The 17,300-nt window shown below is 40.7% G+C and overlaps 1 protein-coding gene and 1 pseudogene across 2 annotated transcripts in view; one reads left to right on the forward strand and one right to left on the reverse strand.

Moving 5' to 3' along the window:
- The window catches only part of FAM98B (family with sequence similarity 98 member B), a 36,787-nt gene that overhangs the window by 7,133 nt on the left and 12,354 nt on the right, over positions 1 to 17,300 (reverse strand). Inside the window, exons 4-6 of the mRNA XM_081113758.1 lie at positions 13,615 to 13,793; positions 10,594 to 10,674; positions 9,179 to 9,295 (exon numbers count right to left, since the gene is read on the reverse strand). Coding sequence (XP_080969884.1) covers positions 9,179 to 9,295; positions 10,594 to 10,674; positions 13,615 to 13,793 — 377 coding nt within the window. The remainder of the gene's footprint in view (positions 1 to 9,178; positions 9,296 to 10,593; positions 10,675 to 13,614; positions 13,794 to 17,300) is intronic.
- On the forward strand, positions 3,941 to 4,824 carry LOC308527603 (aurora kinase B-like; annotated as a pseudogene). The gene has a single exon. The product of its transcript is annotated as an aurora kinase B-like (transcript).

The following is a 17,300-nucleotide window of genomic DNA, read 5'->3' on the forward strand; positions in this document are numbered from 1 at the left end:
ATAATAGATTTACTGCAATCCTGTTAGAATGGTTTTTGAAAGGATAAGGAAAAAAAGGAATCTAAAGATAATCCAGAAACTAAATATTTAATAACAAAAACAATTTTGAAAGAGTTCTATCAGATATTAATATGCAATATGAAATTATCATCGTCTTAACTGCTCACATTCATCGAGTACTTATTAAATGTGCCAGGATACTATTCACTTAATAGTCATTTAATTCTCAAAATAGAATGGTTGTATTTATTGCCCCCTTTTGTATCTGGAAAATATGAAGCTTACAAAGCTTAAACAACTTTGCCAAAATACAGAGAGAATCCCAGTTTTGCCCACTTACTAATAAAGATCTACTTGACCCCCAATACAGTATACTATCCTAACTCAGTCAAATTACATGAAACTTTGGGAGAAAAAAAAGAGATTAATGAAGCAAAATAGGCAATTGAAATTCAGAGTCCCATACATATATGAATGCAATAAATAATAATCAAAGAACAGTGAGAAAAGAAATGGATAATTCTAAAATGGTGCTGGAATAAACTGTTGGCTATTTATAAAAGTAGTAATAATAAGGTATACCATATTAAAATTCCAAATACATTGTTTAGTGTTTTATTTTAAATTGGAAAAATATATTATAAAGTTTAAATTTCTATACATTAAAAAACATAAAACAAAATCAAAAGACAATGGGGAAAATATTTTCAACAAATAAAGCAACTAGCTAACTTCCTTAATATAAAAAAGCTCAATCAAAAGGAAAACAGGAAGATCCTAAGGGGGGGAAAAAAGACACAAATAGAACTTTCAAAAAAAGAGGAAAACTGAAATGACTAATATGCTTATGAAAAAAAGTTAAAAATTTCCCAACAATAAAAACATACAAATTAGGAGAAATTAGTCTTTTATAACAATCAAGTTAACAATAAAATTGGTAATATTCTAAATATTAAAGAGGCTAAATTGAAGACAAAATTTCATTTATCTTACTGGTAAGAGTTTAAATTCATACCAACTTTCTAATAAGCAATTTTGCTATGTGAATCAAGAGCATTAAGTGTGGCCGAAACCGGTTTGGCTCAGTGGATAGAGCATTGGCCTGCGGACTGAAGGGTCCCAGGTTCGATTCCGGTCAAGGGCATGTACCTGGGTTGCAGGCATATCCCCAGTAGGAGATGTGCAGGAGGCAGCTGATCGATGTTTCTCTCTCATCGATGTTTCTAACTCTCTATCTCTCTCCCTTCCTCTCTGTAAAAAAATCAATAAAATATATTTAAAAAAAAAAGAGCATTAAGTGTGAATAACCTCTGACACAGTAACTTTCCATTTAGGAATCAACCATAAGAATATACTTTGAAATTTATAAATATATAATAAAAGCCTAATATGCAAATTGTTTGACCAGGAGTTCAACCGCTCACTATGATGTGCGCTGACCACCAGGGGGCGGGGCAGAACATGGCGGGCATCGGTGACATGGCACTGGCAGCAGGTGGCAGTGGAGGAGCTGTCAGCCCCGATGGGCCCTGATGAGAGTGGGACCATGGCGGGATGGTGGAGCAGGTGAGCGGGCGGCGCCAGGCCAAGGTGGGTGCAAGCAGGGGCCCGATCACCCCACCAATCACCCTGCAGATGGTGACCAGCAGCGGCGGCAGGGAGCACGACTGCCCCCTGGGCTCCCAGGCGTGAGGGAGCTGGGTGGGGAACCCAGCCCCGATCAATCGCCCCACAGGCAGGTGGAGCAGGTAAAGGGGCGGTGCCAGACCACAGCAGAGTGCCAGGCGGGGCTGTGGGGCTGCAAGGCTGTGCAAGCAGGAGCTGTGAGTCTGTGAACACAAGCTAAAGCCCGATGCCTGCAGGCCACCCGGAGGGCCTCCACTTTGCACGAATTCATGCACCGGGCCTCTAGTCCTATATAATAATAGGCTAATATGCAAATAGACCAGATGACGGAACAACCAAACAACCAGTTGCTTTATGTGCGCTGACCACCAAGGGGCTTGCACAGAACATGGCAGGCATCAGCAGCAGGCGGCAGAGTGCAGAACATGATGGGTGTCAGCTGGGCGGGATGGTGAAGCAGATGAGCAGGGGCATCAGACCAAGGCGGGGCGCCAGTCACTGTCATCGGGGCGAGCCTCTGATGGTTACTGAAAATTCTTTGCTCCCACGCACCACAGTCCCATCCATCGCTCACACCTGCTGCCGGTGTCAGCCCTGCTCACACCTGCTGCCAGTGACAGCCCGCTCACACCTGTTGCCAGCACCAGAGCCTCCACTCACACCCACTGCTGGCACAAGCTCCGCTCGTACCCACTGCCAGCGCCCGGCGCTGGTCCCAATTGCTCAACTCCATCAGTGGGTGCGAGCGGCAGCTTCTGGCCCTGGTCACCCCTGAGGGTTCTCCGCCTCCCCCTGCTCCTGAAGGGCGAGCTAATGAGCAATATACTTATGAAAAAAAGGTTTCTGCCGAAACCGGTTTGGCTCAGTGGATAGAGCATTGGCCTGCGGACTGAAAGGTGCCAGGTTCGATTCCGGTCAAGGGCATGTACCTGGGTTGCGGGCACATCCCCAGTAGGAGATGTGCAGGAGGCAGCTAATCGATGTTTCTCTCTCATCGATGTTTCTAACTCTCTATCTCTCTCCCTTCCTCTCTGTAAAAAAATCAATAAAATATATATTAAAAAAAAAAGAAAAAGAAAAAAAGGTTTCATAAGGAGCAGGGAGAGGTGGAGAAGGCCTCAGGGGCAACCAGGGCTGGCAGCTGCCGCTCGCACCCACTGATGGCGCCGAGCAATTGGGACCGGCACCAGGCACCGGCTGTGGGTGAAAGCGGGGTCTCCAGTGCCAGCAGCAGGTGCAAGCAGGGCTAGCATCAGAAGCAGGTGCGAGCAGGGCCAGCATCAGCAGCAGGTGCGAGCACGGGGTGGGAACATGGCACACGGGAGCAAAGAATTTTCAGTAACCACCAGAGGCTCACCCTGATGACAGTGACCAGCACCCCGCCTTGGTCTGGCGTTCCTGCTCACCTGCTCCACCATCCCACCATGGTCCCACTCTCGTCAGGGCCCATCGGGGCTGACAGGTCCTCCACTGCCACCTGCTGCCAGTGCCATGTCACCGATGCCCGCCATGTTCTGCCCCGCCCCTTGGTGGTCAGCGCACCTCATAGTGACCGGTTGTTTTGTTGGTCTGCCATTCGATCTATTTGCATATTAGCCTTTTATAATACAGGATTATACATATTAACATTTCTGGTATTAGTTATGTAGAAAAAAATGTATAAAATAAGAAAGCAAATTATGGTATCACTATGTGATAAAGTATAATAGCCATAAACAGATACTAAAAGGAAGTACTGTTATATGAGATGACATAGATGAACCTCAAAAGCATTATGCTAAGAAAACAGACACAAAAATCCACATACTGTATGATTTCATTTATATGAAATGTCCAGAATGGACAAATCTAAAGAGACAGAAAGTAGATCATAATAGCGGCTTCCAGGGAAGGGAGAGGTTATTGAGAATGACTGCTAATGGGTGCATGCTTCTTTTGGGAGTGATAGAAATGTTCTGGAATTAGAAAGTGGTAAAAACCACTGAATTATACATTTTAAGATGGTGAATTATATTTCCAAAAATAAGAAATAAATTGAGAATTGTTTTTGAAATATGAGATAATAATCAGGACATGGTAGGTGAAAAAAGCAAACTATAAAATTATACTCACAATCTTATCTCAACACTAGCAAAATAATAATAAAAAATAAATCATGTCTAACCATACTAATAAAGGTATAATCTTTTTGAAGGGTAACTCTGGAGTACACATCAAAAGCATTAAAATCGTGCACATTCTAAGTTGTTTGCCAGCAGCCAGGAGGTTGGCTGAGCCACTGGCCTCAGGGGTCCTTTCCCCTTTCTCTCTAAGCATGACCCAGAAGGAGACCGCCTACCCTTGGCCCTACCGCCCAGCAGCCAGCTTAATCTGGCATGAATACCCTAACCCCAGAGAGCCTACCACCCCATCTTCACTTGTCCTGAAGAGCCACTTGAATGCCCAGCCTATAGCTGCCCCTGGCCAGAACAGCATTGGGACACTTAATGGGTCCTTCACAATTGATAACTTTGAGATTGGGCAGCCTTTGGGTAAAGGCAAGTCTGGAAATGTGTACTTGACTCGTTTCATCATGGCGCTCAAGGTCCTCTTCAGTCTCAGATGGAGAAGGAAGGTGTAGAGCACCAACTTCACAGGAAGATCGAAACCTAGGCCCATCTGCAGCATCCCAACGTCTCGCATCTCTACAACTATTTCTATCAAAGGATCTACTTGATTTTGGAGAATGTCTGCCCCCAGACAACCCTCTTCACCGCCCCTGCATGGGGAGCTCTACAAGGAGCTTCAGAAGAGCGGCACTTTTGACCAGCAGTGCACAACCATGGTTAATGGAAGAACTGACATGCTGGGCACTACAGGAAGAAGGTGATTCACAGAGAGATAAAGCCAGGGAGAGCTGAAAATTGCTGACTTTGGCTGGTCTGTACTCACCCCCCTCTCTGAGGAGGAAGGCCATGTGTGGCATATTGGACTACCTGCCCCCAGAGATGACTGAGGGGTGCATGCACAGTGAGAAGGTGGATCTGTGGTGCACAGGCATACTCTGCTATGAGTTGCTGATGAGAGTACTTCATACAATGAAACTTATCGGCACATCATCAAATTCCCCCTTGTGTGTTCACAGGAAGCCAGGACCTCATCTCCAAGCTGCTCAAACATAATCCCTTAGAACAGCAGTTCTCAACCTGTGGGTCGTGACCCCTTTGGCAGTACAGGGGTCGCCTAAGACCATCCTGCATAGCAGATATTTACATTACGATTCATAACAGTAGCAACATTACAGTTATGAAGTAACAACAAAAATAATTTTATGGTTGGGTCACAACATGAAGACTGTATTTAAAGGGCCAGAAGGTTGAGAACCACTGCCTTAGAACGTCTGCCTCTGGCCCAGGTCTCAGTCCACCCCTGGGTCCAAGCTCATTCTAGGGAGGGTGCTGCCTCCCTTGGCCCCTCAGTCTGTCCCCTGAATTGTCTGTCATTTACTCAGCTGTGTCTGTCTTTTATGTCTATATATGTATAGTTGGAAGGTGGGGTCCCTGGCCTATTTCCTTATCTGTCTTCTACTTCCTTTTTATTTAATAAAGACTGAAGCTAAAAAATAAATAAATAAATACCACACACAAAATAAACAAAAAAACACCCACATGCATATTCTCTGATCAAGAAATTCCATTTGGACTACAAAGACCCCAAATAGCCAAGCAACCTTGAGAAAGAATAAAGCTGGAGGCATCATACTCCCTAATTTCAAACTATATTACAAAGCTTTGATAATCAAAATAGTATGATATTGAGATGACACAGAGATCAATGGAACAGAATAAAGACCCCAGAAATAGACCTACATATGTATGGTCAACTAATTTATGACAAACGAGCCAAGAATATACAATGAGGAAAGGACAATCTCTTCAATAAATGGTGTTGTGAAAATCGAACAACAACATGTAAAAGAATGAAACTGGACCGCAATCTAAAACCATAGTCAAAAATCAACTCAAAATAGATTAAAGACTTGAATATAAGACCTGAGACTTTAAAGCTCCTAGAAAAAAACATAGGTGTAAGCTCCCTGACATCAGTCTTGGCGCTGATTTTTTGGACTTAATACCAAAAGCAAAGACAATAAGAGCAAAAATACTAGTAAACAGGTGGAACCACATCAAATTAAAAAGCTTCTGCACAGCAAAGGAAGCCAACAACAAAATGAAAAGGCAACCTACTGAATGGAAGGAATATTTGCAAGTCATACATCTGACAAGGGGTCAACATCCAAAATGTATAAATAACTCATACAATTCAACAGCAAAAAATAATCTGATTTTTTAAAATGGAGAGTCCAAACAGACATTTTTCCAAAGACATAAAGATGGCCAACATGTACATGAAAAATGCCCAACATCACTAACTACAAGGGAAACACAAATCAAAAGCACAATGAGGTATCACCTCACTCACATCTGTTAGAAAGGCTATCATTAAAAAGTCAAGAAATATAGTACACCTGAAACCTATAAACCAATGTTTAAGTCAAGAAATAGTAAATGTTGGCAAGGCTATGGAGAAAAGGGAAACCTGTACCCTGTTGAATGTTAATGTAAATTGGGACAGCCACTATAGAAAACAGGTTCCTCAAAAAATTTAAAAAAGAAGTACTACATGATCCAGCAATTCTACTTCTGGGTATTTATATCTGAAGAAAACAAAATCACTGACTAAAAAAGAGATATGTACACCCATGTTCAGTGCAGCATGATTTAAAACAGCCAAGATATAGTAACAACCTAAGTGTCCATCGATGGATGAATGGATAAACAAAATGTGATACACACACATATTATTTAGCTATAAACAAGAATAAATCTTGCTATCTGCAACAATATGGATAGACCTTGCGGGCATTGTACTAAGTAATATAAGTCAGAGAAAGACAAATACTATATGATCGCACTATTATGTGAAATATAAGGAAAATAAAACAACTCCATCCTGTGTCAAAAAAACCCCACCCGGCTCATAGATAGAACAGACTGTGGGGAGGTGAGGGGTATGGAGGTAAGGAAATGCAAAATGGCTAAAGACTCAAAGGTATAAACTTTCAGTTAAAAGATAAATGTTTGGGGATGTAATGTACAACATGGCATCTATGGTTAATACTGTATTGCATATTTGAAAGTTGCTGAGAATAAATCTTAAAAGTTCTCATCACAAAAAAAATTCTGTAACTTACTGCGCTGATCATTTTGTAATATATACAAACTTCAGATAATTATGTTCTACACCTAAAACTAATATATGTCAATTATATAACAATTTTTTTAAAAAAGAAATTTTAGGAATGTATCATGAACAAGAACAAAAATTTAGCTGCCGAGGATTTCATTAGAGTCAAACAAGAGACAAAATAAAGACAACCTCAATGTCAATGTCTATGTGATAAAATTTTCAGTAACGTTTTAAAATGCTGTAGAACAATCTATAATCAGTCATTCAATAATATCAGACATACTGTATAAGGGGGTAATCTGTATATATATAAAAAGCCAGTGTCGTGACGACCGAACGACCAAGAGGTGCTCAGTCCCTCCCCTGCAGCTCACAGGCTCCAATCGCAGCAAGGCGGGCAGTGGGTGGGCGGGATAGCGAGCACCGAGAGCAGCAGCAGGCGGGTGGGCAGTGCTGCGAGTACAGAGGCAGGTGAGCGGGGCTGCAAGCAGCAGCAGGCTACCACACACAATTTCTCACAATCTCTCGCACCTGCTGCTGGCGACAGCCCAGCTTACATCTGCAGCTGGAACCACCACTCACACCCGCTGCCGGCTCCCGATGTCAGTCCCTATCACTAGGTGCCATTGGTGGGTGCAAGTGGCAGCTGCAAGTGGCAGCTGCCAGCCACGATCGCCCCTGAGGGCTTCTCCACCTTCCCCTGCTCCTGAGGGGCAATTGGGGCACCAGCTACCGCTCGCACCTGCTGACAGCGCCGGCCCCACTCACACCCACTGCTGGTGCCATCCCCAATCGCTCCGCTCCATTAGTGGGTGCGAGTGGGGCCAGCGCTGTCAGTGCATGGGAGCAGTGGTGGCGGGAGCAGGGTTGCCAGCAGACAGGACCAGGGGCTGTGGCGGGAGGGTCTGGGTGGGGGCGTAGAGGATGGGCTGAGAACTGCCCACTGTGCCCACTGTAGCCTCATGGCCCATAGATCCTTTCAAGGTGCACGAATTCATGCACTGAGCCCCTACCCTATATAATAAAGGGCTAATAGGCAAATCGACCAGTCACTATGAAGCGCACGGATCACCAAGGGGCAGGCGCTCAATGCAGGAGCTTCCCACTGGTGGTAGTGTGCTCCCACAGGAGGAACGCCACTCAGCCAGAAGCCGGGCTCATAGCTGGCTAGCGCAGCAGCAATGGCGGGAGCCTCTCCCGCCTCCGCGGCATCACTAAGGATGTCTAACTGTTGGCTTAGGCCCGCTCTCTGTGGGCGTAAGCCATCAATTGGACATCCCCTGAGGGCTCCCAGATTGTGAGAGGGCATAGGCTGGGCTGAGGGACCCCTCCCCATCACGAGTGCAAGAATTGCAGGCACCGGGCCTCTAGTATTATATAAGCAACTAAGTTTGGTAATATGTTTCTACAGCCATAGGAAACTGATACAAGACACCACATGGAGAAACCACATCAAAGCCAGGAAGACAACCGAAGCACCCCAGTAGACAGCAGAACCTAGACATGCGAGACAAGCATCTTGGATGTTCCAGCTCAGTCCAGGCATCAGCTGAAGCTGCATAAACGACCCCAGCTAACACAACATGGGCAAAAGAAATGCCCAGTTAATATGAAGAGTAACATGCAAAGATTAACCTTGCAACCTGAAGCAACTTTAAAACTGACAACCCACGTGAACCAGTGATTTTTCAGACACTGGGCATCAAGGAGCACAAGACCCTGAACCCTGAAACAAGGGAAGCAAATGATTCCCAGCTTCCTGTTTGGAGAGTTTCCAGAGTATGTTGCAAAGTAGGGCAGGGAATCCTACATAAAGCCTGGGTACAGGTTGAAGGCATAAAATGGCAGTGATGACAAACAGCTCTCTAGAAATCTACCTGCAGATTCTACTTGTGGATGCCTCCATTCTCCAACCCTCTCTTTAACTGGACCATATTCCACAGCCTTAAGATACTTTTAAGAAGACTTGTTCGGCATCCATACTACCTGTATCTATTCTTATATCCTGCTTTCTTGATCAGTAGCTCACTATACCAATCTCACTGTTTCATTTGATGCCTTCCTTAATGCAATCCTTGCATAAGTCAAAACAGCTATGAGTTTAAAATAAATATGAAACATTTGGATAGAAATTTAGATAACTGCAAACAGGGATCTACACAAGGCCAGGATCATTATATAAGACCAGTAGTTGGCTTGGGTATGTGTTTCAGATACAGTGAAAAAGTGCAAATGTGGCGCAGTTACATATTAACAGACAAAGGAGTCTGAAGAGCTGTCACAGAGTACCACCTACAGGACACAAATGGGAAAACAGCCTTACCTTTGCTCTGTCAGACCATCCAAAGGACTGCACTGTTACATCCAATCGCTTCATCAACATCCGCCGACGGCACTCATATTCACAGGAAAGAGCATCATTGATTCTTTCCAGTTGTTCCTAAAGAATTTGAAAACAAATATCATAAATTTTAGACTTTCATTTTGCAAAGAAAAGAAGTTTTAAAATTGTGGTCAATACTTCCTACTGATTCAAAAGATACTGTACTTGAGGGCCATTTTCTGATCCCTTGAGACTTTTCATTAAACTATACAAATAATAAAGAGTATTTGATAGAACATTTATAATATTCAGAAGATAGTAAACATATAATTAAATTTTACAATTGGCGAATTTACCTCATCTTCAATCAAATGTGTTAATTTAAGTAAAACATCTTGTTAAGTAGTGGGGACCAATAAGGAAAGAAAATACCAATTAACATCCCATCTTGCTGGTTTTGAACTATTATCCTTTTCATATCACAATTATACTAACATCCTGGGCACTATAAAAACTCTTGGCCAGATATTTTTAAAAGTAATAATCTGATTGAAGAAGTATTTGGACTTATCTATATATATAAAACCCTAATATGCAAATAGACCGAATGGCGGAACAACCGAAATACCGGTCACTATGACATGCGCTGACCACCAAAGGGCGCGCACGGAACATGGTGGGCATCGGCAGCAAGTGGCAGAGCGCAGAACATGGCGGGCATCTGCTTCGGCGGGATAGTGGAGCAGGTGAGTGGGGGCACCAAACCAAGGTGGGGCACTGGTCGCTGTCATTAGGGCGAGCCTCTGATGGTTACTGAAAATTCTTTGCTCCTGCGTGCCACGATGCCGCCGGGCACTCGCACCTGCTGCCGGCACCAGCCCTGCTTGCATCCGCTGTCGGCACCAGAGCCACCTCTCACACCTACTGCTGGCACCCTGCACCAGCCCCGATTGCTCGGAGCCCTCAGGGCTTCTCCACCTCCCCCTGCTCCTGAGGGGCAATCAGGGCAGCAGCCACCACTCACACCTGCTGACGGCGCTGGCCCTGGTTGCACCCACTACTGGCGCTGGCCCCAATCACTCCATGCTATCAGCGGGTGCGAGCAGGGCCGGAGGGAGCGGGGCTGTCGGCAGACGGGACCGGGGGCTGTGGTGGGAGGGGCCAGGAAGGGGCGCGGAGGATGGGCTGAGACCCACCTCTGTGCCCACCGCAGCCTCATGGCCCACAGTTCCTTTCGAGGTGCACGAATTCATGCACTGGGCCCCTAGTTATTCTAGATATCAATTCATTTTAATTCTCCAAAATAATATATGCACACTACACACTGTAAAATCTAAATGCTTATTTATAAAATTAAGTCATATTCACTAGGTGAATTACATACAACTAATAAAAGGTAGGTGATGGGGACTTACTGTCTGTTCCAGATTTAAGTCCATTTTCAACAGTGGTTTTCCCACATGATTTTTCTGGACTTTTGCAAGAATATCTTTCACCTAAAAGTAAATAAATATAATAGATTGTCAAAATGTATATTCTTTAATTTAAAACAATCTTATTCTTTAATGCTATAGAATAAATAAAATGTTGAAGTGAAATAACTAAAATATACCTTAAGCCCTAGCCAGTTTGGCTCAGTGGATAGAGTGTCAGCCTGCAGACCAAGGGTCCTGGGTTCGATTTCAGTTAAGGGCATATACCTTGGTTGCAGGCTCCTCCCCAGCCTGGGCCCTGGTGGAGGCTCTTGCAGGAGGCAACCAATCGATGTGTTTCTCTCACATCAATATTTCTTTCTGACTTTCCCTCTCTCGTCAACTCTCCCTAAAAATCAAGGAAAATATCCTCGGGTGAGAATTAACAAAAACAAAAACAAATAAACAAAATAAAATATACCTTTACATACTAGGAAAGAATATCACTACAAAGCAGAATATCTTTTTCTCTTTCTTAACATATTTTTATTGATTTCAGAGAGGAAAGGAGGAGAGAGAGATAGAAACATCAATGATGAGAGAGAATCATTGATTGGCTGCCTCCTGCACACCCCCTATTGGGGATTGAGCCAACCTGGGCATGTGCCTTTGACCAGAATCGAACCTGGGCCCCTTCAGTCGGCAGGCTGATGTTCTATCCACTCAGCCAAACCAGCTAAGGCCAGAATATCTTTTTCAAAGAGCATTAGCTATATTAATTCAAGCTATAACACATCTTCTTTTCCAGAATAAGAAATTATGTACATAGACAACTACAGTAGTTACAGGTTTTGCAATAAGAATTGTATATTTTATGTAAAACAATTTTGGAGTTTCTTCGTAAGATGGTATTACATCCTGGTAAATGCTCTAAAAGAATACCATTGACGAGCACATTGATTTTTCTCAGTTAAGTACTATGTACACATTCCAATTATAAGTATTCTGGTTTCACTGTTCAGCAGGACACCATAGGAGACCAAGCCCACTCACTCATAGTCACCACATACAAACGTCATTATTTTTGCAAACATATAAAAGAAAAAAAATATGGAAATATTTCCTTTTGATAGGTACTGAATGGAAAAAGGAAGTCCTTTTAAGTAAATATTTAGCCACAATGACTCCAGTAACAACTACCTTATAATTAACCTGTCAGCATCTGAACACAGGCATTATAGCCTGCCTTAAGTAGGGAAAAGAGGTTTGGGGAAATTATTAATACCAACTGGAACCCATAAAAGGAAAGGAAAAAGCCTTTAGAAAGAGCCCAGAAATCTGTTTCATTGTGAAACAGTCCCCAAACATTTTAGCCAATACCAGATCATTCCTAATCCAGAGGAAATGAGGGGAAAAGAAACTCTAAAGAGTAACTTGTTAACTCTAAAACAGTGTTTTTGAGCTGGGATTTACTTACTAATTCTTTTAGCTGTGCCCAGCTGGTGTGGCACAGTGGCTGAGCGTTGACCCAGGAACCAAGAGGTCACTAGTTAGATTCCCGGTAGGGGCACATGGTTTGCAAATTCTACCTCTGCCCCCCAAGAGTTTCTAATATTGCTTTCATCTTAATAATACTAAAATTTTCTCACATTCATTAAGGCAAATATTTTTTATTTTTCAGTTCATAAAAAAAGTCAATGCAAAAAAATACTTTACTCAAGGTTTTAGTTTAAAGCAGTATGTCTAAACATGGAGTGTTAATACCTATTCTTAAGGTAAGAATTTTCTTATCCTTTAACACTAGAAAGACTAAAATTTAGTATATACCTCTATTGCCCAAAAGCAGTCAAAATGACTGCATTGTGAAAGAATAATATCGGAGCACTCTTCACTTATGTTCCTTAGCTTTTCCAATAACTCACTTCTATTCGACATTTCTTTCATGAATTTAGGGTGCAAAAGAAATAAAATAAACAACTTATTAGAACAAGTATCACTGCATAAAGATTCGAATAACAAGTACTAGTTTAGCTTATTGAGCAACTGCAACTTATCAAGTATCGACAATTTATCATGTACTTGTATGTTATCATGTGACGGTAATCGAAAAAAAAATGAAAACTGTTATTTCAATACAGAGCTGAACTGGTCATATAAGAAATTTACTCAATTCAATAATAAGAGTCATTTGATTATTTAAAATTTCCCAAGCAGTCAAAATGACTGCTTTTGGGCAATATAGGTATAACACATATATATATATACCGGAAATGAAGGAGGGGGAGGTAACTACAATTATTAATAAACGCATTTATATGTTGTACAAAAAGTCACAAAATTCTAAGACATTGTGTCCTTATATACATAATTGTTTTTCTAATTGAAATTAAAAAGCAGTCAAAATGACTTCCTTGGGCAATCTAGTGTTAAAATGAACCCTATATTAGTCCCTTACGGGGCTCCTATAAAACCTAGAAATTAGGTCAGAATTTGGTCTGTGAGAGTAGAATTCTCGCTAACATGGCTCGACTAAGAAAAAGGGTAGTTTAATAATTGAAAATAATTCAAAAAGCTTGAAGTAGGTACTTTGTGGTTGTTTTCACTCCATTAGAATACTCATTCATTCACTCTACAACAAACACTAAATACTTATCCACCAGAAATTGTGCTGCCAAAGAGAACTACATTGCAATTCTACTAACAATATCCACTAAAAAAATTTAATTTGCCTTTGACCTTATAGGATAACTCTACTTGTTTCACTATGGTGTATTTCAACCTTGTTTAGGAAAGGGATCCTTAAATTTGCAAAGTGATTTCTATCATGCAACTCTCAAAAGCCTGAGGCAGATTAGGTCACAAATATATTAACTCTAAATCCAAAGTTTAGATGTGAAGATAAACTCTCTTGAAATGAAATGTATATCTTATACTTAAAAGGAAATATTTTCATTTTTAATACAACATTTACATGTTGGCATTTAGTTGAATTTTGGGGAAAGAAAAATAAAACAAATACAATACCTTTGACTCCACTTGGTTTAACATAAGTGGAATGTCAGAAGTTGCTGAGTTGGGAACACCAAGGGTATCACAGATAGCTTGAACTTCCTGATAAATTTCACTGTTTTTATCTAATTGAGAATTTTTACGTTTCTTGTTCTGTAATATCTGTAAAGCTTGAAGCTCTGTACTTAAAAATACTATAAGAAAAAGGAAAAACAAATAATGTTAAAATGTACACAAACTCCTTAAAAATCCCATTTCTGAGCATATATCCAAAGGAACTGAAATCAGGATCTAAACGAAATATGCGTTACCATGTTCACTGCCATACTGTTCACAATACCAAGATATAGATATAAACAACCTGTGTTCTTTGACAGATGAATGGATAAAGAAAATGTGGTATATACATACAAAAGAATATTATTCGGCCATTAAAAAAAGGAAATCCAGACATTTGTAACAACATAGATGAACCTGGAGGCCATTGTGCAAAGTGAAAAAAGCCAGACACAGGAGCACAAATACTACTTGTCACTGTGACGAGAAACCTCAAACAGTCAAACTCATAATACAGAAAGTAGAATGATGGTTGCCAGGGGGAGGGTGAAACAGAGAGTTATTAGTCAAATATAAATTTTTTAAGAACTAGTGATCTGTTTTAATGAACTTTTAAAATCAGAGGGACCTTGACATAAGTCCCCATAAGCCAAGTTGGATACACAGTGATCAAATTATATAACATAAGTCCTAGAGATCCACTACTTCACCGCATTGTGGCTATAGTTAACAGCACTGTACTGTAATTTTTAAATACTTCATGGGCAGACAAAATTGAGAAACACTGATTTAAAGACTTCTCCATGCAATCTACATGTCAGACAGTCTAAAGAGCCCACAAAAAGTTAAGACCAATTAGTATCTTTGCTTATGAGCATATGCCAAGGTCTCTCTGATTTCAAAATTTCGTAAAACAAATTACCAGTTCTTCCAAAATTTATATTCTGTATAGAACCTTGGCTGAAGTCCACCTTGTTCTATGGATGCATGCTCTATATAACAGTACAAACAAGAGTTCAGTCTAGTATTTAAAATGTTAATCCATGCAGATGGTAAACAATACAGTAAAAGTCTTCTTCCTACCACAGATCCTCAGATTCCCCTTTCTCTGAGGCAATTACCATTAGTTTCTTGGCTATCTTTTTAGGCATATATGTGTATGTATATTTAGTATATGTATCTGCCACCTATGCACTTTTCTTTTTTTCTACAAGACATACTACAAATATTCTGTATATTCAATTTTTATTTACCAATATAACTTAAGAGACCATTCCACATCAGCACATTTGATCTGTTCTCATTCTTACAGCTATAAAATGGTATCACTGCAAAGATGTACCATTGCTACTTAACCACTACAAACAATGCCATAGTGAACATCCTTTTCATATATCTTTGTACACTTGGGGAAATAAATATGTATGCCTAATCATAAAATTGCCAAGCCAAACGGCAGGTGAATTTCAATGGTATTAACAGACCCTTCCAGAGGTAGTACCAGTTATTCTCCCAGCACACTCTAATGCCTACAGTATATGAGAATGCTTAGTCCCACAAACTTTATCATGACTTAAAAAATATTTTTTTGGGGGGAGGTATTTGCTAACTCGATAAGTGGGGGAAAAAATGATATCCTATCATTTTATTTTTTTATAAATCTTTAACTTTGAGGGATATTGTGCATCTTTTCATGTTTAAAAGTGATTAAAAAAATTTTTTTCTGTATAATGCCTTTGTCTTATGTGCATTATATATTTTTCCAGATTTTTTTCTTCTTGATTTACAAAAGTTCTCCATATAATAAGGAATTTGGCCCTTTTTATTTTATACATGTTGCACACACTTCCAAAAAGATGAAGAAGGTTCTTATATATGTTTAAACACAGTCAAACCAAAGATAAAAATGGACTAGATGCTGGTAAAATTGTGAACTGGTATAACCTTTCTGGAGCAAAATATGGCAATATATACCTAGACCAGAGATCTTTCTTTTAAATGTTCATAATCTAGCCCTAGCCCGTTTGGTTCAGTGGATAGAGCGTCGGCCCTCAGACTGAAGGGTTGATGATTCGATTAAAGTCAAGGGAACATACAGTAATTGCAGGCTCGATCCCCAGCCTGGGTCGGGGCACATGCGGGAGGCAACCAATAAATGTGTCTCTCTTACATCAATAATTCTTTCTCATTGTCTGTCTCTCCCCCTTCTTTCCACTCTCTCTAAAAATCAGTGGAAAAATATCCTCAGGGGAGGATTAACAAAAAAAGTTCATAATCTAAGCAAAAGAAATCCAAAATTATAAAGAAATTAATGTAAAACAGAAAAAAAATAAAACATCCAAATTTGAAACCTATTAAATAAATGTTATGTCCATAGCATAGAATGTTATGTAGCCAATTTAAATATTTTTTAAATATTAAGTGATGGGGAAATGCTCACAATATATTAATTGAAGAGGAAGAGGAGAAGGAACTATATCTGTAACAAGATCTCAATCTTATTTAAGTGTGATGGAAAAAGGAAAGAGAAAAGGAAAAGAAAATATGCCAAAAGGTAATTCACAATTCTCTCTGAGAAGTGAGATTATAAATGATTTTGTTCTTTACAATTTTATCTACTCTGTAAGATTTTTATGATAAGCATGCAATTTCTTAATCATAACATAAAATTTTCCATTCTATTGTTTAAGTGTACAATGGCATTAAGTACATTCACACTGTTGTGCAACCATCACCACATCCATCTCCAGAACTTTTTCATCTTCCCCAGCTAAAACTCTGTACCCCTTTAACACTAACTCTCCAACTTACCCCACCCCCAAGCATGTATTTTCATAATCAGAAAAGCTATACCAACTTCTCTATCTCCTCCTTACTTTTACTTGCACCAGAAGCCTATCTTACCTAATGAAGAAGCCTATTGCTGAGCTTCCTCACATTAAGGCAAAAAGGGAAACATGATGAATTCCATAGCTCTCACTGACTGACATAAAGAACATGCAAGTTCCTCTAGGCCAGTGGTCAGCAAACTCATTAGTCAACAGAGCCAAATATCAACAGTACGATTGAAATTTCTTTTGAGAGCCAAATTTTTTAAACTTAAACTATATAGGTAGGTACACTGTTATGCTGGCCTTTGCTAAAAACGTCCTCAATCTGAGGGATCAACCTCAGCGAATGTACCCCCACTTCTTCTAACGCCACTTCTTTAAAATAGACTCGCCCAGGCTGAAAACCGACTTCTGCGCATGGGCCACAAAGTTTCAATCGCACTGTACGTGCACGCATGCACGTGGTATTTTGTGGAAGAGCCACACTCAAGGGGCCAAAGAGCCACGGTTTGCCGACCACTGCTCTAGGCCATGCTTCTTAGCTTCCTTTCTATTCCAATATACATAAGGGATACTATGAACCCCCATTAATAACAATAGTACATTAAGTCAGTGACTCACACTGAATGGAAGATGGGAAAATAGTATAAGAAATGAGGGGGAAGACATAATATTTATTCCACCCAACACACAAGGTAATTCAAATGTCAGCACTTTTAGCATCATCACCAGTTAAACACACACAATTCCTGCTCTAGTGCAACAAACATTACTAACACTAGAGCCTACAAGGAATATATCATCACATGGAAC

Source organism: Myotis nattereri, assembly GCF_964212035.1.
Source record: "Myotis nattereri genome assembly, chromosome: 1".
NCBI classification, from domain to species: domain Eukaryota; kingdom Metazoa; phylum Chordata; class Mammalia; order Chiroptera; family Vespertilionidae; genus Myotis; species Myotis nattereri.